At 44.9% G+C, this 23,416-nt stretch overlaps 1 protein-coding gene across 1 annotated transcript in view; it reads left to right on the plus strand.

Moving 5' to 3' along the window:
- The window catches only part of LOC124712385, a 719,796-nt gene that overhangs the window by 631,675 nt on the left and 64,705 nt on the right, over positions 1-23,416 (plus strand). Inside the window, exons 8-9 of the mRNA XM_047242681.1 lie at positions 10,330-10,638; positions 21,303-21,595. Of these exons, the coding sequence (XP_047098637.1) occupies positions 10,348-10,638; positions 21,303-21,595 (584 nt within the window). The 5' untranslated portion in view covers positions 10,330-10,347. The remainder of the gene's footprint in view (positions 1-10,329; positions 10,639-21,302; positions 21,596-23,416) is intronic.

Here is a 23,416-nt window from a genome sequence, read left to right on the forward strand (position 1 = left end):
CTCTTGCGACAGATGTCAAATCTTCGGTATGCCGTGCCAGGTTCTGTCCAATTGGCGCGTTAGATAGTCAAAATTCCGAGCTGGTTGGAAAGCCCTGTCCGTTACGCTCCAAACATTCTCAACTGGGGAAAGATCCGGCGACCTTGTTGGCCAAGGTAGGCTTCGTCAAGTACGAAAACAATCAGTAGAAACTCTCCCCGTGTGCGGGTGGGCATTATCTTGTTGAAATGAATCTGGGCGTCCAATACTGTCGACGTACCACGGTGCTGTGAGGTTCCGCGGACAACAACCAAAGAGGCCCTGCTATGATATGAAGTAACGTTTGAAGTGTTATGCGTAGGGTTCTCCAAGCAGCTCTCAATTTTGACGATCTATCTCGCCATTTGGACAAAATTTGGTACTATATTCCTCAATAGGACATCCAACAACTCTTTCAGTCAGTGCCAAGCCGAATAACTGCTTGCATAAAGGCCAGAGATGGACCAACGTATTATTAGCTTGCTTAATTTGTGAAGCTCTTTCTCCTGAATAAATCACGCAATTTTTCTTAAATTGAGGCCATTTGCTTCTCTGTGATGTGTCTCTTTTTCTCCCCCTCTTAGAGTGTATAATGCCTAGAACACACTCGCAGACTCATTGCTTTATTTTGACTTATCGTACCCAGCAGTTTGTCCATTGAAATGCCTGTATTCTGTTGCTAGACTAAATATTTCAGGCCTATGGTTACACTTCAGCGACGAGGTGCAAACATTTCAACCGTTTCTCTCCTGCTTCGGAGAGCTTCCGTAGTGTACGTGTTTCATGGATTTTCAATTCCTTGGTATTTATTGAAAATGTGGTCAAACTAAAAGTATTAAAATTTATTCAAAGTTATAATGTACCTTTTCGTTCCTGGAAGGTAAAGAGTTCTGACTATGAAACCTCCATATAAGAAAAGTTTCACTTAAATCGCTAGCACAGATGTAATGTATCTCGAACAGAATTGTCTCCTTCGCACCAGCTACCGTGGATTCCGAAGCTATCGGTCATTTCACACTTCCCTTGCCCTCTTCTTACAAGATATCCTCAAAGCCATGGACCAAAATACTTCTCGACTTCGGGAAAAAATTGACTCGGTACCACGTCCAAGCTTATTAACAAAAGTATAGCGTGTCCATGAAGTCTAGCTGTCATTTCAAAAAATAATAACTTGGAAGCTGTACGAGATATGGAATCTTCGTTTCACGATAGGAGGAAGGGCAGCACCAGTCGTAAATTTTTAATCTGTTTATTGCAGACCGATTTTATCTACTGTGTAGTTATATTCAGTGCTACATGAATAGAAGAATATAATGACAAATGGTTCAAATGGCTCTGAGCACTATGGGAATTAACTTCTGAGGTCATCAGTCCCCTAGAACTTAGAACTACTTAAACCTAACTAACCTAAGGACATCAAACACATCGATGCCCGAGGCAGGATTCGAACCTGCGAAATTAGCGGCCCCGCGGTTCCAGACTGTAGCACCTAGAACCGCTCGGCCACCTCGCCGGTAATATATTGACAATCAGGCGTTTAAATATAGATGAAAACCGTATCACAGTTGTATTCAGCATGTACAACGTAAATTTACGTACCATTTTTTTTTTTACTTTATTGTGATTTTAACTCCTGAACAATCAGGTAGGCTGGCAGCGGCATACAGCGCCGCTCTTCAGCCAGAGGATACACAAAGAGAAGAAACACTGAAAAGATACATAAGTTACAGAACGGTGGGCAATAAAACAGTAGACACAGAAAGACAAACACGAAGCCGTTCACACTCGACGATAATCCACACTGCAAACTGTTGATACGACGCACAAACACTGAAGAAGACGATGGCACTGGTGAGCGATGGAGTGTGACGGTGAAACACTGATGGCGGTGATCTCCGGCGCGCGAATGTCTACTGAGCGTGTGCGAGTCCGGGGACCTGCCAAGAGGGGAAATTTACGTACCATTATATCCAAGTCATTATGCAGTGCTAGCCGACAGATCATAATGTGAGGACAAAATTCATAGCTCATGAACCAAGCCGTTTTCCCAGTAGCCAATGCTAGTGATTGTTTCTGCATTTCTGTTACCACCAAACCGAATTACGTTAGTTTTCATATATATAAAACCAGAGATAAGATTTTATGAACCATTTTGTACATTGCAATTCCTTGAGATCCTAACACCGTTAACTTGACAACCTCTTAAGGTACTTCGATAATGTAACCCAATTTGCACGAGATGAATATGCACTCAACGTGCAATATATATACTACTGGCCATTAAAATTTCTACACCACGAAGATGACTTACTACAGACGCGAAATTTAACCGACAGGAAGAAGATGCTGTGATATGCAAATGATTAGCTTTTCAGAGCATTCACACAAGGTTGGCGCCGGTGGCGACACCTACAACGTGCTGACATGAGGAAAGTTTCCAACCCATTTCTCATACACAAACAGCAGTTGACCGGCGTTGCCTGGTGAAACGTTGTTGTGATGGCTCGTGTAAGAAGGAGAAATGTGTACCATCACATTTCCGACTTTGATAAAGGTCGGATTGTAGCCTATCGCGATTGCGGTTTATCGTATCACGACATTGCTGCTCGCGTTGGTCGAGATCCAATGACTGTTAGCAGAATATGGAATCGGTGGGTTCAGGAGGGTAATACGGTTGGTTGGTTAGTTTGGGGAAGGAGACCAGACAGCGTGGTCATCGGTCTCATCGGATTAGGGAAGGATTGGGAAGGAAGTCGGCCGTGCCGTTTCAGAGGAACCATCCCGGCATTTGCCTGGAGTGATTTTAGGGAAATCACGGAAGACCTAAATCAGGATGGCCGGACGCGGGATTGAATCGTCGTCCTCCCGAATGCGAGTCCAGTGTCTAACGACTGCGCCACCCCGCTCGGTGGTAATACGGAACGCCATGCTGGATCCCAGTGACAGAACTGTACACGACGTTCACAGTCGCCGCCATGCAATTCCTGGTACATAGAAATATGGTACGGGTGCAATCGATGTTGATGTAGCATTCTCAACACAGACGTTTTTGAGATTCCTGATTCTCGCGCAATTTGTCTGCTACTGATGTGCGGATTAGCCGCGACAGCAGCTATGACACCTACGTGGGCATCATTATTTGTTGTAGGTCGTGGCTGACGTTTCACATGTGGCTGAACACTTCCTGTTTCCTTAAATAACGTAACTATCCGGCGAACTGTCCGGACACTTGGATGATGTTGTCCAGGATACCGAGCAGCATGGATAGGACACGCCCATTGGGCATTTTGATTACAATAGCCATACATCAACACGATATTGACCTTTTCCGCAATTGGTAAACGGGCGATTTTAACACGGGTAATGTATCGCGAAGCAAATACCGTCTGCACTGGCGGAATATTACGTGATACCACGTACTTAGACGTTTGTGACTATTACAGCGCCATGTATCACAAAGCGAAAAAAGTGGTCCAACTAAAACATTCATATTTCTTTACGTACTACACGAGTATGTAATAATAAATGAAGGTTACTATTTTTAAAAAAACGCAGTTGATATCCGTTTGACCTATGGCAGCGCCATCTAAAGGGCCAACCTTAGCGCCATCTGGTTTCCCCCTTCAAGCTAGACGAGTTTCATTCTTTGTAGTTTTTTCGTTTGATGCTTATTTCGTGAGATATGTGGTCCGGTCACTATCAACGGACCACCCTATATATATATATATATATATATATATATATATATATATATATATATATATATATATATATATTCACAATGTATAAGTTATTTTGTAATTTTAGAATTGGTTTTAGCTTTTATAAAAACAAGTCTTCTTAGTTTTTTAATCTGCACCATCTACAAATTGATTTTTCATTTGTTTTAACATAATTACTGGATGAATTTTAATAGTTAAAGAGATCATTGTAATTTTATGTATTTTTATTATTATGAAAATGTATGTATTATAAAAATACATAGAATTACCTTATATATATTTATATATGGTGAAATACAATAAAAATACATAAAATTACGGGCATACGTGCTCGTTGGTTGCTGACTGTTGTCCAACGAGCACGTATGCCTGTATTAGCTATTACGAGACCAGTTAAAGGCACTGCTATATTTGTAACACAATTTTACTGGATTGGAACAGTTTTGGCCTGAAAATGACGCAATGAAACTGGCTGCTTAGAAATAAACCGATATAATGGCGATTGGTATTGTTTTTATTAAACATTGAACAGCCGTAGTCCCATACTCCACCAGAAGATGGGGTTACATTCATATTTTTATTCATTCTTCATTACTAGTTGGGCATTCAGTTAGTAAAAGCGTGAATGGCCTTTCAGACCATGATACACAAATTTTGACACTGACAGGCTTTTGTTCTCAAATAAATGTCACATGTAATTAGAAACTATGTAGAAAAGTTAATCCAACAGCAATAGAGAGTTTTCAAACCTTTGCAAGGAACAAGATTGGCAGGATGTTTAGCGTGCCGATAACATAGATGATAAATATAATGCTTTCCTTAACACATTTCTCATGCTCTTTGAGAGTTGATTTCCATTATAACGTTCTAAACGGTGTACTAACGTAATAGGCAGCCCGTGTGGCAGACTAGTGGGATAAGGATATCATGTAGAACAAAGCGGAAATTATATCAAAATGTTAGGAATAGTCACAATCAAGCTGCAGTAGCCCATTACAAACAGTATTGTAAGGTGCTTAAAAACATTATTAGGAAGGCAAAGAATATGTGGTATGCAAATAGAATAGCTAATTCACAGGATAAAATGAAAACCATAACCATATGGTCAGTTGTGAAGGAAGTATCTGGTCAGCAGCACAAGGTCGACGATATAAAGTCAATTCGCAGTAAAATATTTCTGTTACCGATAAATCAGATACATGTACAGTATTTAACAATCACTTTCTGAGCATTGCTGGTGAATTAAATGTAAATTTAGCTTCTACAGGGTATCATATAATTCTCTTGGCAAATACCTTTCCGAGGTTGATGTCTGAAATACTCCTCTGTGACAAGTGGGAGATTGAGTCAATAATTAAATCACTGAAGACTAAGGACTCTCATGGTTATGATGGAGTGCCTACCAGAAATTAAAGTACTGTGCTGCACATGTTAGCCCTATATTTAGCCATATTTGTAATCTTTCCTTTAGAAATGGTCAGTTTCCTGAACGATTGAAGTACTCATTAGTAAAACCGCTTTATAAAAAGGCAGAAAGGGATAATGTAGACAATTTTAGACCTATTTCCATGCCGTCAGTGTTTGCTAAAGATATTAAAAAGGCTGTGTATGTAACTGATCATTAAGTATCACACGATTTGCTATCAAATGCACAGTTCGGCTTTAGAAGTCGCTTAACAACTGAAAATGCTATATTCTCTTTTCTCTGTGAGGTACTGGATGGGTTAAACAAAAGGTTTCGAACGCTAGGCAGATTTTTTTTTTTTTTGTTTAACTAAGGTGTTTGATGGTGCTCCAGAAGTTGGACCATTACGGAATACGGTGGGTAGCCCAGAACCGGTCCACCTCTTACTTTAACGACAGACAGCAAAAGGTCATTATTCAGAGTGCTGAGAATGGCTGTGATGTGGGGTCTGAGTGAGGTACGTCAAATGGGGGGTGCACAAGGATCAGTGTTGGGACCACTCCTGTTCCTAACTTATATGTATGATATGCCCTCTAGTATTACGGGTAACTCCTAAATATTTCTGTTTGTTGGTGACTAGCTTGGAAGTAAAGGATGTTGGTGCAACATTGCCTCGGTTTCAAACAGTGCAGTTCAAGACATAAGTTCATGGCTTGTAGAAAATACACTAATGCTAAATCACGGTAAGACTCAGTTCTTACAGTTTCTAACACACAATTCAACAAAATCTGACGTTTTAACGTCGCAGAATGGGCATATGATTAGTGAAACTGAACAGTTCAAATTTCTAGGTGTTCAGATAGATAATAAACTGTCGTGGAAAGGCCACGTTCGGCATCTTGTTCAAAGCCTTAATGCTGCCATTTTTACTATTCGAACGGTATCTGTAGTGAGTGATCGTTCGACACAAAAACTAGTGTACTGTGCTTATTTTCATTCGTTTATGTCGTATGGTATTATATTTTGGGGTAACTCTTCCCATTCTAAAAGGATATTTTTGGCTCAGAAACGGGCGATTTGGGCAATAAGTGGTGTATGTTCACGAACCTCTTGTCAACCCCTGTTCACGAGTCTGGGTATTTTGACATTGGTATATATATATATATATATATATATATATATATATATATATATATATATACCTTGCTGTCGTTTCTTGTTAACAATATTAGCTTATTCCCAAGAATAAGCAGCTTACACTCAGTTAATACTCGGCAGAAATCCAAGCTGCATTTGGATCGGACTTCCTTAACTTTTGTGCAGAAAGATGTGCAGTATATTGTTGCATCCATTTTCAATAAGCTACCACTTGAATTCAAAAATTTTAGCAGTAATTCACGCGCTTTCAAATCGTAACTGAAGGGTTTCTTCATGGGTCACTCCATCTAGTCTGTCTTGGAGTTCCTTGAAAAATTAAGCTGATTCCTGTTGTATTGTTGATTGGGTGTACATAAGCGTTTTATTTTTATCTGTTATTACTTTTATGTTGTAATTTCATGTACTGACACATTCCATGACCTTGTATATTTGCTCCTCAATTTGGTCCTACGGCACTTGACGTGTAAATGAAATAAAAAATCACATAGTTTAGAGATGTTACACCACTGGGATTTCTTGTGCATCAACGTTGACACACTAAGGCGGTACGTGCACTGCTTTGCTATGTCGTAACTGACTGGTGGAGTGCACATATATTGTTTGTGGTTATTAGTTCCAGCTGCCACTGTAGTTACCGCGCTGATGTTGCTTATACGCCAAAACAGTGTACGGAACAGCTATTTGTATCATTGAGGCACACAAGCCCCGCAATGACGGCAATATTGCTCTGAGGCAGAATAAGGGGAACCAGCCTGCATTCTCCGAGGCAGATGGAAAACCGCCTAAAAACCATCCACAGACTGGCCGGCTCACCGGACCTCGACACAAGTCCGCCGGGTGGATTCGTGCGGTGGACGAGGCGCTCCTTCCCGCTCCGGAAAACCGTGCGTTAGACCGCTCGGCTAAGCGGGCGGGCATCTGCGTAGTACTCGAGTATTATTCGGAACCATCAGTAACAAACCTAGCAGCCCGACTCTGAAATGCTTCGTTGTCTATCATTAATCCGACCTTGAGCGGATCCCAAACACTCGAGCAGTACTCAAGAATAGGTCGCACTAGCGTTCTATATTCAGTTTCCTTTACAGATGAGTCACAGTTTCCTAAAATTCTCCCTGTAAACCGATATCGACCATTCGCCTTCCCTACCACAATCGTCACATTCTCGTTCCATTTCATATCGCATTGCATCGTTACGACCAGAAATTAAAACGACGTGATTGTGTAAATTAGGAGGCTATTGATGCCGTATCGAACATTACTGGTTCGTTTTTCCTATTAACCCGCATTAACTCACATTTTTCAACATTTAGAGCTAGCTGCCATTCATCACACCAACTAGAAATTTTGTCTAAATCACTTTGTATCCTCCAACAATCACTCAACGTCGACACCATTCCGTAGTCACAGTATCATCAGCAAACAACCACAGATCGCTGCCCACGCTATCCGGCAGGTTATTTATGTATATAGAAAATAACAGTAGTCCTATCACGCTTCCGTCGGACTCTCCTGATGATACCCTTGCCTCTGATGAAGACTCGCCGTCGAGAACATCATACTGGGTTCTATTACTTAAGTCTTCTAGCCACTCACATCTGGGAACCTATTCCATACTTAATATCTTAGTTAATTCTCTGCACTGTGGCACAGTGTCAAATGCTTTCCGGAAATCTGCAAATATAGAATATGCGTGTTGTCCTTTATTATAGTTCGTAGTATATAATGTGAGAAAAGGACAAGCTGAATTTCGTATGAGTGACACTTTCTAAAACCATGCTGACAGGTGGACATAAGCCTTTCGGTCTCTAGGAAATTAGTTATTTTAGACGTCACAGTATGTTCTGAAATTCTGCTGCAAACCGATGTTAAGCTTTCAACACTGAAGCGCCAAAGAAACGGGTTTAGGTTGGTTGGTTGGTTGGTTGGGGGAAGAGACCAAACAGCGAGGTCATCAGTCTCATCGGATTAGGGAAGGACGGGGAAGGAAGTCGGCAGTGCCCTTTCAGAGGAACCATCCCGGCATTTGCCTGGAGCGATTTAGGGAAATCACGGAAAACCTAAATCAGGATGGCTGGACGCGGGATTGAACCGTCGTCCTCCCGAATGCGAGTCCAGTGTGCTAACCACTGCGCCACCTCGCTCGGTAAACGGGTTTAGGCATGCGTGTTCAAATACAGAGGTATGTAAACGGGCAGAATATGGCGCTGCGGTCGGCAACGCCTATATAACACAACAAGTGTCTGGCGCAGTTGTTAGATGTGTTACTGCTGCTACAATACCAGGTTACCATCAAGATTTAAGTGAGTTCGAACGTGGTGTTATAGCCGGCGCACGAGCGATGCGACACAGTATCTTCGAGGTAGCGATGAAGTGGGGATCTTTCCGTACGAGCATTCCAGGAGTGTACCGTGAATATCAGGAAAACTGTAAAACAAATGTTCAACATCGCTGCGGCCGGAAGAAGATCCTGCAAGAACGGGACCAACGACAACTGAAGAGAATCGTTCAACGTGACAGAAGTGCAACCCTTCCGCAAATTGCTTCAGGTTTCAATGCTGGGCCATCAACAAGTGTCAGGGTGCGAAACATTCAACGGAACATCATCAATATGTGCTTTCGGAGGCGAAGGCCCACTCGTGTTCTCCTGATGACTGCACGACACAAAGTTTTACGCCTCGCTTGGGCCCTTAAACACCGACATTGGATTGTTGATGAGTGGAAACATGTCGCCTGGTCGGATGTGTCTAGTTTCAAACTGTATCGAGCGCATGGACGTGTACGGATATGGAGACAACATCACGAATCCATGGACCCTGTATGTCAGTAGGGGCTGTTTCAAAAAAATGCTCAAATGTGTGTGAAATCTTATGGGACTTATTTGCTAAGGTCATCAGTCACACTACTTAACCTAAATTATCCTAAGGACAAACACACACATCCATGCCCGAGGGAGGACTCGAACCTCCGCCAGGACCAGCCGCACCGTCCATGATTAGAACGCCTTAGATCGCTCGGCTAGGGGGCTGTTTCAGCTGGTGGAGGCTCCATAATGATGCGGGGCATGTACAGTTGGAGTGATATGGGGCCCCTGATATGGCCGGCCGCTGTGGCCGAGCGGTTCTAGGTGCTTCAGTCCGGAACTGTGCTGCTGCTACGGTCGTAGGTTCGTATCCTGCCTCGGGCATGGATGTGTGTGATGTCCTTAGGTTAGTTAGGTTTATGACCTCAGATGTTAAGTCCCATAGTGCTTAGAGCCATTTGAAGCATTTTGAACACTGATACGTCCAGCTACGACTCTGACAGGTAACACGTATGTAAGCATCCTGTCTGGTCACTTGCATCCCTTCATGTCCATTGTGCATTCCGAGGGACTTGGGCAATTCCAGCAGGACAATGCGACACGCCACATGTCCAGAATTGCTACAGGGTGGCTCCGGGAACGCTGTTCTAAGGTTAAATACTTCCGCTGGTCACCAAACGCCCCAGACATGAACATTATTGAGCATATCTGGGATGCCTTGCAACGTGCTGTTCAGAAGAGATTTCCACCCTCTCGTACCCTTACGGATTTATGGGCAGCCCTGCAGGATTCATACTGTCATTTCCCTCCAGTACTACTTCAGACATTAGTCGAGATCATGCCATGTAGTGTTGCGGCATTTCTGCGTGGTCGCGAGGGCTCTACACGGTATTAGGCAGGTGTATCAGTTTCTTTGGCTCCTCAGTGTAATTCGTTGAATGCTTCTCGCACCGCTCTACTTACGCTCATTTTGTTTTTGTTCAGTTTCTGTTTGTCAACTGCGACTTCACTTAAATTTATGATCTTTGTTTGCTGCCATGTTCAAGATTTCCTTAGTAGCTTGCTAACAACGCTCTTGTACCACATCTGAGAATCTTATGAGCAACTCCCCAGCTGTTGCTCCCAGCTTGGCCCACTTTAACTTCGGCGTGCAGGTGACCACCTTTTCCCGGCTGAGGCCACGAAAGATCGCTGACGTGTGCAGCCTTTGGTTGTCGGTTTCCCAGAGGCCTGACCGCCGCAGGATGGTGAAGTGCGGCGACGAGCCGCTGCTGGTGCCGCCGCCCAAGACAGCGGCCATGGCGGCGACCAGCAAGGCGGCGCCCGCCGTCGGCGTGGTTGGCTGCGTGGACCAGGAGCCCACCTACTGCTTCCGGCTGCAGGAGGAGGCGCCCGACAGGGACCGTGACAGCGCCGCCTCCACCAGCGTCTACTCCATCTACAAGCAGCGCATCGACCAGATGTTCGACGAGACGCGCTCCCAGATGTCCTCGTCAGCCTGCCGCACCACCACCTCCTACAGCTGCTGCCAACAGGTTGGTACATGATACTCCCATTTCACACTTTTCATTCTTTACCCAGGGAATAAGTTTCCGAAACACACGAGACGGGTCTTTTTACAAAGTATCTGATCAAATGTATCTCTACGCTTATTACTGGACATTAATGTTGGGTGTGTCTACTCTTCGCCTTTATAACATGCTGGGGACACGTTCAATGAGGGATCTGGAGCCTGGCAACCCATTTTTCCTAAAGAGCCAAGAAAACCAGAGAAGGTAGTGATGTTGGACGGTATGATCTGTACCGAAGCAGACGTTCTAACTCATCCCAAAGCATTTGGACTGTGTTCAGGTCGGGACTCTGGACAGGTTGGTCTGTTTCAGGAATGTTATTGTCCACAAACCATTAACCCACAGACATTGCTTCATGACAGCGTTCATTGTCACGCCGATACAATCATTGTCTCCCAATGAAACTTCCTGGCAGATTACAACTGTGTGCCCGACCGAGATTCGAACTCGGGACCTTTGCCTTTCGCGGGCAAGTGCTCTGCCATCTGAGAGAGTTTCTGTAAAGTTTGGAAGGTAGGAGACGAGATACTGGCAGAAGTAAAGCTGTGAGGAGCGGGCGTGAGTCGTGCTTCGGTAGCTCAGATGGTAGAGCACTTGCCCGCAAAAGGCAAAGGTCCCGAGTTCGAGTCTCGGTCGGGCACACAGTTTTAATCTGCCAGGGAGTTTCATATCAGCGCACACTCCACTGCAGAGTGAAAATCTCATTCTGGATTGTCTCCCAATGTTTCCTCTCCTGTACATAGTCCTCTAAACTATGTTCGTATCCGTCCGCATCTAACGTTTTCTTCAGGCACAGTAAGGGAACCACACGCTAGCGACAATAAATACCCCCATACCGTAACACCTGTAACTCCGTGCTTCCTCATTGGATGATGTCAGACAACGTTCCTGAGGCACCCCGAGAAACCCAAAGACTTCCACCGGATTGCCGAAGGGTACAGCGTGATTCATGACTGCAAACCACTCGCTTCCACTCATCCGCTGTCCAATAGCTCTTTACATCACCTCAAGCGTTGCTTAGCTCTGGCTACAGACATGTGAGGCTTTCGAGGAGCTGCTCGACCATAATACACCACTCTTTTTTACTCATCTCGCAGCAGTCACTGTGTTGGCTGGACTGCTATTAGCATTTGGAATTCAAGAGTTATTTCTTCCACTGATTTCTAGCTGTTTTTTTCAACTACACTCCATAATGCTCAACAATTTTTGTTTTGGATGTGGCTGCTCCTTCGTGTCTCCACATCACAATCACTTCACCAACAGTCGATATGGGCAGCTTTAGAAGGATTGAAATGTCCCTGATGGACCTGTTACTCTAGTGGCCCCAATGTCTAGTCCACCTTCGAAGTCGCTGAGTTCTCTTTGCCGATCCATTCTGCTGTTACTTCTTTTCTACTGACAACACAACCCCCCCCCCCCCCCCCAGAATCTATTATAAAGGCGGGCACCTTCCATGACATCTCCATCTAGTGACAATTTGCGCATTATTTAGGGTTGTGCGGATACTTTTGATCAGACGTTGTGAGTGCAGATAGTGAAAATACAAAGGGAAGCCAAAAAGTAAAGGGACATTTGCAATTTCTCGCCATAGGGCTTGGTATCACTGCTAGTATCCAGCACTGAAGTATTGTCGTACGCAACAGTTCTATACAATCAATGTGTCACTCTTGTTCTCGCTTTACTCGTATTGTAGCAGACCACCCGCCAGGTTATCCGAGAGCGCAAAGAAAAAAAAAAAAAAAAAAGAGCGCTTTAGTTGCTTTCTGGGCCCGCCAATGTGCTGCTTCCTGGGCTCGGGTAGGCGAGCCGGCCCCGGATCGAATCTGCCCAGCGGATTACTGACGAAGGCCGGTGTGCCAGCCAGCCAGCCTATATGTGGTTTTTAGGCAGTTTTCCACATCCCCCTAGTTGAATACCGGTCTGGTCCCCATATCCCGCCTCAGTTCCACTGCTCACAAACATCTGAACGCGTTCGCACTATTCCATGGATTACACTAGATGCTGACAGCTGGGTTACACTAATTCCATTCTCAGAGGTAGTGGGGTGGCAACAGGAAGGGCATCCATCCACCCCTTATTTTAATCTTGCCAAATCCGACCCTAACCATACCGACCCTGCGAAATCGCGGGACAAAGGCACAAGCAAAAGAAGGCGGAGAAGTCCTATTGTAGCAGACCGTGAAACATGGCAGCTCCATTGTCGAGCTGCACCAAGGAGAAAATGAGGGCAGTGATTCGCTTTTCGTTTGTGTATGCTGTTAAACCTGCGGGAATTGTTCGTCAAATGCAAAAGCAGTATGGTGACACCTGTCTAATGCTACGCAACATCTACATGGACAGCGAACTTCAAACAGGGAAGAATTTTTTCTATGCGACTAGGAAAAATCGGACAGGTCATCGACTTCAATAATTGAACGTGGATGTCGTTGAGGATATGGTGATGGAAAACAGACGAATCACAGTGGACGAAATCGCTAATACTTTACATATCAGTTATGGTTCAGCGTATTCCATCTTACACGAAAGGCCACATTTTTGGGAAGTGTGGGCAGGGTGAGTACCGAAAAAATTGTCAGCGCAGGTTCAAAGGATGGACGTCTCTCGTAAACGTCTGGCTCATTATCGTCGCGATGGAGACCGATTTTTACAGCAAATCGTTACTGTAGACGAAATTGGGGCGCATCATGTCGAACCGGATGGTCTGGAAACACTCATCATCACCAGAAGTTACAAAATTTAAACGTCAACCATCAGCTGGTAAGATTATACTAACACTATTCTGGGACATGAAAGGTGTGGTAGCCGTTCGTTTCACCCCAATAGGCGAAACTTCGAACAGTGAGAATTATTTTTATGTGGTGTGAACTAAACTGAAGCCTGCAATCAGATCCAAACGTTGCGGAAAACTGTGAAAAGGTGTCATTCTGCGGCTACGTTCTGCCAAACGGCAGGTCGAAACGATAAAGGAACTGGGATTCAAACTGCTGGAAAACACGCCTTACAGTCCAGACCTGGCTCCAAGCGATTTCCATATGTCTGGACCATTGAAGGAAGGGCTTAGGGGAAGAAGATTTGCAACCGATACAGAAGTCATTGATGCGGTGCTAAATTGGTTACATATGCAACCAAAAAACCTTTTTCCGGTGGAGTCAAAAAACTTGTGAAACGTTGTACGAAGTACGTTGAAGTGCAGGGAGTTATGTAGAAAATAATGCATTTTTCAGTTTCCTATCGTTAGCATAACTATTCTTTTTTTCAAAAGTCCCTTTACTTTTTGACTTGCCCTCGTAAATAAGGCGTGAGTAGTAACATTATATGTTGATAACAAAATTGTATTATTATACAGGATGTTTCAAAAATACTATTTCAAACTTTGGGGTCGTGTTGCTTGTACCAAAACAAGGAAAAAAGTCCAGTAAGTATGTGCTTTAAAATGCATACATTAATAACTATGAGTCCGTCTTCATCTTTGATACTATGAAACAAATCTCTGCTGCTGCAAGCTCTTTATTTTCCACATTTTGAGAGGACGTAGTATGGACCAAGACACGAAAACATTTTCAGTATAGGTCTCTAAAACGCATATCCTAATAGCTATGAGCACTTTTTCAGTAGAAGAGATGTGTTTCACAGTGTCAAATATGAGCAAGTTCTCACAGCTCTTAAGGTGTGCATTTTACAGACGATGTTTACTCGTCACTTTTTTCTTGTTTTATTCCATTCTATCTCCTCAGAAAGTAGCTTTCTATAGAGTAGACGTGTTTCACAGCATTGAAGATGAACAAGTGCTCACAGCCCTTCAGCTATGTATTTTAGAGCCCATGTTTACCAGATGTTATTTTCTTGTTTTGACGTAAGGAACCGGCACGCCAAGTTTATAAAAGTAGTTTTGAAACACCCTGTGTATACGCACATATGCTGGTAACTGATCATATTAATTCTGGAATACAACTGCTAGGTAAAGCAGGCACACAAAACTGAAATATGGAATAATGACATACTGATATAACATGTTATGTTACGTAAATACAATATATAAACTTTTATAAGTATTAGGTTGTACCACGTAATGTAGACTATACTTGATCATCATCTTTGCAATTCAGGTTGTTTCAAACTTCTCTGCTGTATACATATATTGTGATGATGGTTATTAATCGAAACTAGTAGTGATAAAAAAGGACGTATACACAGCTACGTGACATGCATCCCTTAAAGCGGTTAATCGGTCTTAAAAAATATATTTCACGTGGGAAGGGTTGTACAGATTTTCTGATACTTTTCAGTTAGAAACCAGTAATAAAGGTTTACCAACAATTGATCATTGTGACACATGGGAATTCAGAATAAAAGTGGTGAGTTTTTGGTGAAACAACTAACCATAAAGTATAAATTCTTTTCATCCTGACATATGTATAAACTGTTGCACTCAGTAGATCATCTGACTCATTAAAGTTATCCCTTATGATTGGGTCCACTGTCATCACAGAGGCTGATTATTATTTATTCACTGTTATTGGCCAATTTCAAGCTAATGGTAATTTTGAAATGCAGAATTACATGTGACTGTAAACATCTATTAGAAAATGGTACATGACGTCAGAATTAAAGAGAAAGGGTGGAGGCATGTTCCTAACGCATAGTCAACGCAGCTGAATATAAAATACATTACACAACATAACAACAAGGTAACTGCTACTCACACCTATTGCAAATAGACAGTTGAGTATAGGATATAAACCGGTGTACGGCCACCTGAGAATATATTTTTATTTGTATAGAGACTGTTTGTACACTCCTGGAAATGGAAAAAAGAACACATTGACACCGGTGTGTCAGACCCACCATACTTGCTCCGGACACTGCGAGAGGGCTGTACAAGCAGTGATCACACGCACGGCACAGCGGACACACCAGGAACCGCGGTGTTGGCCGTCGAATGGCGCTAGCTGCGCAGCATTTGTGCACCGCCGCCGTCAGTGTCAGCCAGTTTGCCGTGGCATACGGAGCTCCATCGCAGTCTTTAACACTGGTAGCATGCCGCGACAGCGTGGACGTGAACCGTATGTGCAGTTGACGGACTTTGAGCGAGGGCGTATAGTGGGCATGCGGGAGGCCGGGTGGACGTACCGCCGAATTGCTCAACACGTGGGGCGTGAGGTCTCTACAGTATATCGATGTTGTCGCCAGTGGTCGGCGGAAGGTGCACGTGCCCGTCGACCTGGGACCGGACCGCAGCGACGCACGGATGCACGCCAAGACCGTAGGATCCTACGCAGTGCCGTAGGGGACCGCACCGCCACTTCCCAGCAAATTAGGGACACTGTTGCTCCTGGGGTATCGGCGAGGACCATTCGCAACCGTCTCCATGAAGCTGGGCTACGGTCCCGCACACCGTTAGGCCGTCTTCCGCTCACGCCCCAACATCGTGCAGCCCGCCTCCAGTGGTGTCGCGACAGGCGTGAATGGAGGGACGAATGGAGACGTGTCGTCTTCAGCGATGAGAGTCGCTTCTGCCTTGGTGCCAATGATGGTCGTATGCGTGTTTGGCGCCGTGCAGGTGAGCGCCACAATCAGGACTGCATACGACCGAGGCACACAGGGCCAACACCCGGCATCATGGTGTGGGGAGCGATCTCCTACACTGGCCGTACACCACTGGTGATCGTCGAGGGGACACTGAATAGTGCACGGTAAATCCAAACCGTCATCGAACCCATCGTTCTACCATTCCTAGACCGGCAAGGGAACTTGCTGTTCCAACAGGACAATGCCCTTCCGCATGTATCCCGTGCCACCCAACGTGCTCTAGAAGGTGTAAGTCCACTACCCTGGCCAGCAAGATCTCCGGATCTGTCCCCCATTGAGCATTTTTGGGACTGGATGAAGCGTCGTCTCACGCGGTCTGCACGTCCAGCACGAACGCTGGTCCAACTGAGGCGCCAGGTGGAAATGGCATGGCAAGCCGTTCCACAGGACTACATCCAGCATCTCTACGATCGTCTCCATGGGAGAATAGCAGCCTGCATTGCTGCGAAAGGTGGATATACACTGTACTAGTGCCGACATTGTACATGCTCTGTTGCCTGTGTCTATGTGCCTGTGGTTCTGTCAGTGTGATCATGTGATGTATCTGACCCCAGGAATGTGTCAATAAAGTTTCCCCTTCCTGGGACAATGAATTCACGGTGTTCTTATTTCAATTTCCAGGAGTGTATATAGACTGTTTGTAGTAAACATGTTTTGGAAAAGGATTCTGCTTGAGCACACACAATTTTCTTCTTTTTAGTTTCAGATAAATGTGTGTAATTGTGTACAGTGTTCAGCTGAAGTATCCTTGTTACGAAATACTCAGATGAGCCAGAACAATACGACCTCTGCCTACCCCGAGAATGAATGCGGCCCGGTGGCGTTACGGGCAGGTGCCGTAATAAGGGAAGTGTATAAGCGGAGCAGTGACGATGGGGAATCGTAGGCTGAAGAGCAGCGTACTAAGCTGCTGCCAGCCCGCCCCTCTCTGGCGTGGAATCGAAACTCAATATAGAGGAAAAAATGGGGAATCAGTTTACCGACGATACGAGTCACAACGCAGGACATTTACTGAGTTTAGCGGTTTTCACAAAGGGCAGATTGTTACGGTCAGACAATTGAATATGGGCATCTTAGAAATCGCGAAGCTGTTCGCGCTCTAATGTGAGCGTCTACGAAAAGTAGTTGAAGACCAATGAAACAACTAGTAGGCGGCAAGGTACTGAACGTCCGTATCTCATCACAGAACGTGGCCGTCGAAGGTCTGCCTGCTTTGTAAATCACAGTATGCGGCGATAAGTGGCAAAAATGAAATGAGCGTATAGCTTCGTTGGCGGGGAGGCCCCATCCGAGGAAGTTTGGCCGCCACATGCAAGTCTTATTTCAGAAGACGCCACATTGGGCAACTTGCGCGCCGGTGATGAGGATGAAATGATGATGAGAACAACACCCAGTCCCCGAGTGGAGAAGATCCCCAACCCGACCGGGAATCGAACCCGGGCCCGCTTGCTTAGGAGGCGAGTACGTTACCACCCAGCTAAGCAAGCGGACGATCGGTAGTAGATCTGTCGGCAGAGTACAGTACTAGTGCTGACAAAAGTGTTTCGGTGCAGAGTGCTTAGCGCACATAGATGCACATTGATGAATATTAGGTTCTGCTGCAAACGGCGCGTGCATGTTCGCATGCTGACCCATGAAAATCGTCAGTTACCATATTGCATTGCCTGTGTTGTCTCTGTGTACTCTGCAGTGTACTTCAGACATGCACTGCTGCGATCGTCAGCTGTATGAAACGTAAGAATCATGTTCAACCTGCACAATTTACTGGTGAAAATGGAAGTTTATACTCAACCGAGACTCGAACCCGGTTTTCCCGCTTTATGCGAGCGGTCGTCCTTACCGTTTCGACTGTCTGAGCATGTTCCCCTGAAGGACGCTGCAGAGTACATCATCGCAACACAGGCCCTGAAACATGGTATTTCATGCCTAAAAACAAGGCCGCGACTTTTAATCATACGGCTCTCCCTTTACTAGATTCATAGTATCCGTGCGAGAATAAGATGTAGAAAATATGGTGACATATAGAAGTTTGGGTCTGCCTGCACGGGATCATCGCTACTGGACTGTGGACCACTGGAAACGTGTCGCCCGGTAGGATGAACCACGTTTCTTGTTATAGCAGGTTGGTAGTCGTAACTGGATACGCCTTCATCCAGGAGGCATACTGCTTTAAATATACACAGAGCCACGGAAGGTGGCCTATGGGGGTTACTGTGGGTAACGTGCACTTCGGCTTCCAGGGGGCCTCTGACAGTGCTCGAAGACACCATAACAGTACTACCTGGGCGTTATTGCGGACCACTTGCGTTCCTTCATGCTTCATATTTTCCCCGACAGCGACAGCATCTCCCAGCAGGATAACACGGACAGAATCGTGCTACGCTGGTGTAACCTCCCAACAGATAAAATCCGCAACCTCGCAATAAAAAGGTGACTAACCTCTCAATAAAAATGTGACTCATATATAACCGTTCAACAGTAATCTCGTAATGTAACCTTCCAATAATTAACTGAGTGTGAATCTAAACTGGTAAATCTGGGCGTCAACAGTGCTGCGTCATGACCCTGAAAAATCATTCTGAATAAACTGAAAATTCTTACTTCAATGATGTCGCCGGATAATGCGTATATATCTGCCCGTATAAGAAATTTTTCTGGCACAGCCCAGTGCAGTGCTGGCCACTAGATTTTGTTATGTATGAAAAACAACTGATTTTCTTTACGATAATCGGCATGACTATGGATAGGAGAAATTAGTAAAAAACTTTAAATTCAGATGAATAACTGTAAAAAGTTATATTTATAAGAAAGATTATTATTGAAAGATTTTTTTTGAGAACATTTACGTGGGACTTTGATATAACAATAGTACAAAAATCAGCTGTAGCAATTAACATAAAGAACAATAATATTTTGCTTTTACCTTATGCTACATCGCTCTGCCACCGCCATCGTTCTCCACGACCGGCCTTGGTAATTCCATAACTGTACTGCTCTTCTCGAGCTGCAAAAAACCACTACTAGACTGCATTGTCCGAACTCCTGGGCACAACCGCGCGACTGCGAGCTACCACTACTACTGCAGCCGACACTGCTCTCTGGTCTGCGATTCTATAGTAGCTTACATATCGCAGGCAGCGCGTGAGCAATCCATCGAAGTTACATCTGCTCGAGTGCGCTAGCAATAAATTCCTTAGTCATGGACCTCTTACAGTGGTTTAAGGAGCATGATAGTGAAGTCACCTTGATGTCTTCGCCTCATCTAAGCCCACTGGAACACATGTCGGACGCTATCGGGCGCCAGTTCTGCACTCACGAAACGTAAGACTTGTATACGTGACCTGTGCGTGTACATGCGATCTGACACGTCTCCAGAAAATTATCAAGGCCTTGTCGAATCCATAGCACGCAGAATTGCTGCTGTATCGCGTCCCATTTTGAACCATCACAAAATCAAGCAGATGGTCATAGTGATTTTGGCTCATCATTGTACATTGGTGATAAGTACTGGGTGATCAAAAAGTCAGTATAAATTTGAAAACTGAATAAATCACGGAATAATGTAGATATAAAGGTACAAGTTGACACACATGCTTGGAATGACATGGTGTTTTATTAGAACCAAAGAAATACAAAAGTTCAAAAAAGAATCCTACAGATGGCGCTTCATCTGATCAGAATAGCAATAATTAGCATAACAAAGTAAGACAAAGCAAAGATGATGTTCTTTACAGGAAATGCTCAATATGTCCACCAAAATTCCTCAACAATAGCTGTAATCGAGGAATAATGTTGTGAACAGCACTGTAAAGCATATCCGGAGTTATGGTGAGGCATTGGCGTCGGATGTTGTCTTTCAGCATCCCTAGAGATGTCGGTCGATCACGATACACTTGCGACTTCAGGTAACCCCAAAGCCAATAATCGCACTGACTGAGGTCTGGGGACCTGGGAGGCCAAGCATGACGAAAGTGGCGGCTGAGCACACGATCATCACCAAACGACGCGTGCAAGAGATATTTCACGCGTCTATCAATATGGGGTGGAGCGCCATCCTGCATACACATCGTACGTTCCAGCAGGTGTTTATCAGCCAGGCTGGGGATGATGCGATTCTGTAACATATCGGCGTACCTCTCACCCGCCACGGTAGCAGTTTTGCTGTCGAGACCCATGTGTCGGACATTTTGTGAACTTTTTTTGTTTTTTTCTCCACGACCGGCCTTGGTAATTCCATAACTCTACTGCTCGAGCTTCAAAAAATCACTACTAGACTGCATTGTCCGAACTCCTGGACTCAACCGCCCGACTGCGAGCTACCACTATTACTGCTGCCGACACTGCTCTCTGGTCTGCGATCCTATTGTAGCTTACATATCGCAGGCAGCCATCTGCTCGAGTGCGCTTACTCATGGACCTCTTACAATGGTTTGAGGAGCATGATTGTGAAGTCACGATGATGTCTTGGCCACCAAATTCGCCTCATCTAAGCCCACTGGAACACATGTGGGACGCTATCGGGCGCCAGTTCTGCGCTCACGAAACGTAAGACTTGTATACGAGACCTGTTCGTATACATGTGATCTGACACGTCTCCAGAAAATTATCAAGGACTTGTCGAATCCATAGCACGCAGAATTGCTGCTGTATCGCGTCCCATTTTGAACCATCACAAAATCAAGCAGGTGGTCATAATGATTTTGGCTCATCATTGTACATTGTCATGTACATGTAATTCCAAGCATGTGTGTCAATTTTTACCTCTCTATCTACGTTATTCCGTGGTTTATTTTCAAATTTATACTGACTTTTTGATCACCCGGTATATGACATGTGTGATAATTTTTCAGGTCTTTCACTATTTTTTGACGTAATACACTTGCAGTTCACCCTCTTTCTTCAGTCTGTTTATGTTTCAATTAAAAGCGGCGTATCCATAGGCCAGCGGCAAAGCGTCTAGACGATCTACACTTCTGCAGCTGGCTGTGATGATCCAGCCGTACTGTAACACGGAGTGATTCCCTCTGGCTGTGACACAGGAGGAGCGGCGACGGCAACGACGTGAGGAAGGCGGCAACCGGCGTCCGCGCATCAGCAACAGCGTGCAGGCGCGCATCGAGAAGATGTTCGCCGACATGGCCGAGGCGTCGGGGGCGGCGGCGGCGGCGGCGGCGGCGTCCACGGCGGGTCCTCCGCCTCCTGCGGGGGCGGGGTCGGGCCGCTTCCCCGTGGAGTACCTGGGCGCCGTGCCTCTGCGGGACAAGGTCACCACGCTCAACGGCCTGCAGCAGCCGCTGGCCGACCTCTACCTGGGCAGGCACCACCGCGACGGGTCAGCCGCTACACTTCTCTCTGTTGTTCTTACACGCAGTTACCCAAACTTCTGCAATCCGAACTTTCTTTCTGTGCTAGCCATAATGAATAAGTGTCCACCTAGTTGCTCATATTACAAGCTTCCCTCACCTACTTGATTAAAATTGACGGGGTGTTTAGGGATCGACTAACAAGGGAACCTCCCCATCGCAACCCTCTCAGATTTAGCTATAAGTTGGCATAGTGGATAGGCCTTGAAAAACTGAACACAGATCAATCGAGAAAACAGGAAGAAGTTGTGTGGAATTATGAAAAAAATAAGCAAAATATACAAACTGAGTAGTCCATGCGAAAGATAGGCAACATCAAGGATAGTGTGAGCTCAGGGGCGCCGTGGTCCCCTGGTTAGCGTGAGCAGCTGGGGAACGAGAGGTCCTTGGTTCAAGTCTTTCCCTCCAGTGAAAAGTTTATTTTCGCAAAGTTTGATCTGTCCGTTCGTTCATTGACGTCTTTGTTCACCGTAATAAGTTTAGTGCCTGTGTTTTGCGACCGCACCGTAAAACTGTGCGATTAGTAGACGAAAGGCCGTGCCTCACCAATGGGAACCGAAAACATTTGATCGCAAGGACATAGGTCAACCGATTCCTCCACAGGAAAACACGTCTGATATATTCTATACGACACTGGTGACGGCATGTGCGTCACATGACAGGAATATGTTGTCGACCCACCTAACTTGTACACTTGGCGAATGGATAAAAAGATTCTTCTACCTTGCCCGATTTAGGTTTTCTTGTGGATGTGATAATCACTCCCAAAAAAGTGATGAAAACATAGGAGTTTGTCACATAAACTGCAACAAATGAATGCAACACTTTCATAGTCGCACAGTTTTCCTTGTGCTCTGTCAAAACATATGTTTTTGACGTTTTCAAATTTTTCCGTGTGTCAAATCCTGCATACGTCCTAGCAAATCTGAACATGTCCTGGAATTTTGGAGAGCGAAGTTGATTATTTGTGAGTGCCTGAACTTTGATAATTGTCTGAAAATAAAAAATTAAACTTTTCACTCAAGAGAAGACTTGAACCAAGGACCGGTCGTTCCGCAGCTGCTCACGCTAACCACGGGACCACAGCGCTCCTGAGCTCACATTATCCTTGATGTTGCCTATCTTGCGCATGGACTACTCAGTTTGTATATTTTGCTTATTTTTTTCATAGTTCCACACAACTTCTTCCTGTTTTCTTGATTGATCTGTGTTCAGTTTTTCAAGGCCTATCTACTGTGCCAACTTATAACTAAATCTGAGGGGGGTGCGATGAGGAGGTTCCCTTGTCTTCATTTGTCCCTTTTGTGTTTCTCTATGGCCAAAGAGCGGCGTAGTATGCTGCTGCTGGCCTGCCTGTAAACAGGTTTAAAGATAACAATAAAGAAAAAACAACAGCAGTGAAGACGGTCAGCTCCTGACGATGGCCGCGCGGGATTAACCGAGCGGTCAGGGGCGCTGCAGTCATGGACTGTGCGGCTGATCCCGCCGGAGGTTCGAATCCTCCCTCGGGCATCGGTGTGTGTGTTTGTCCTTAGGATAATTTGGGTTAAGTAGTGTGTAAGCTTAGGGACTGATGACCTTAGCAGTTAAGTCCCATAAGATTTCACACCCATTTGAACATTTTTTTCCTGGCGATGACGATGGAGGTAATCGTCGAAAGCTCGAGATTTTATCCAGAACTGACGCGGCAAGAATACCGAGAATGTTTTATATATAAGTGCCGTCGCGAAAAACTTCGTTCCCATCCCCAAAGAATTTTTTATGCCAGTCATAAATGTACTTCTACACAG

The sequence above is a fragment of the Schistocerca piceifrons genome, chromosome 8 (assembly GCF_021461385.2).
Source record: "Schistocerca piceifrons isolate TAMUIC-IGC-003096 chromosome 8, iqSchPice1.1, whole genome shotgun sequence".
NCBI lineage: Eukaryota > Metazoa > Arthropoda > Insecta > Orthoptera > Acrididae > Schistocerca > Schistocerca piceifrons.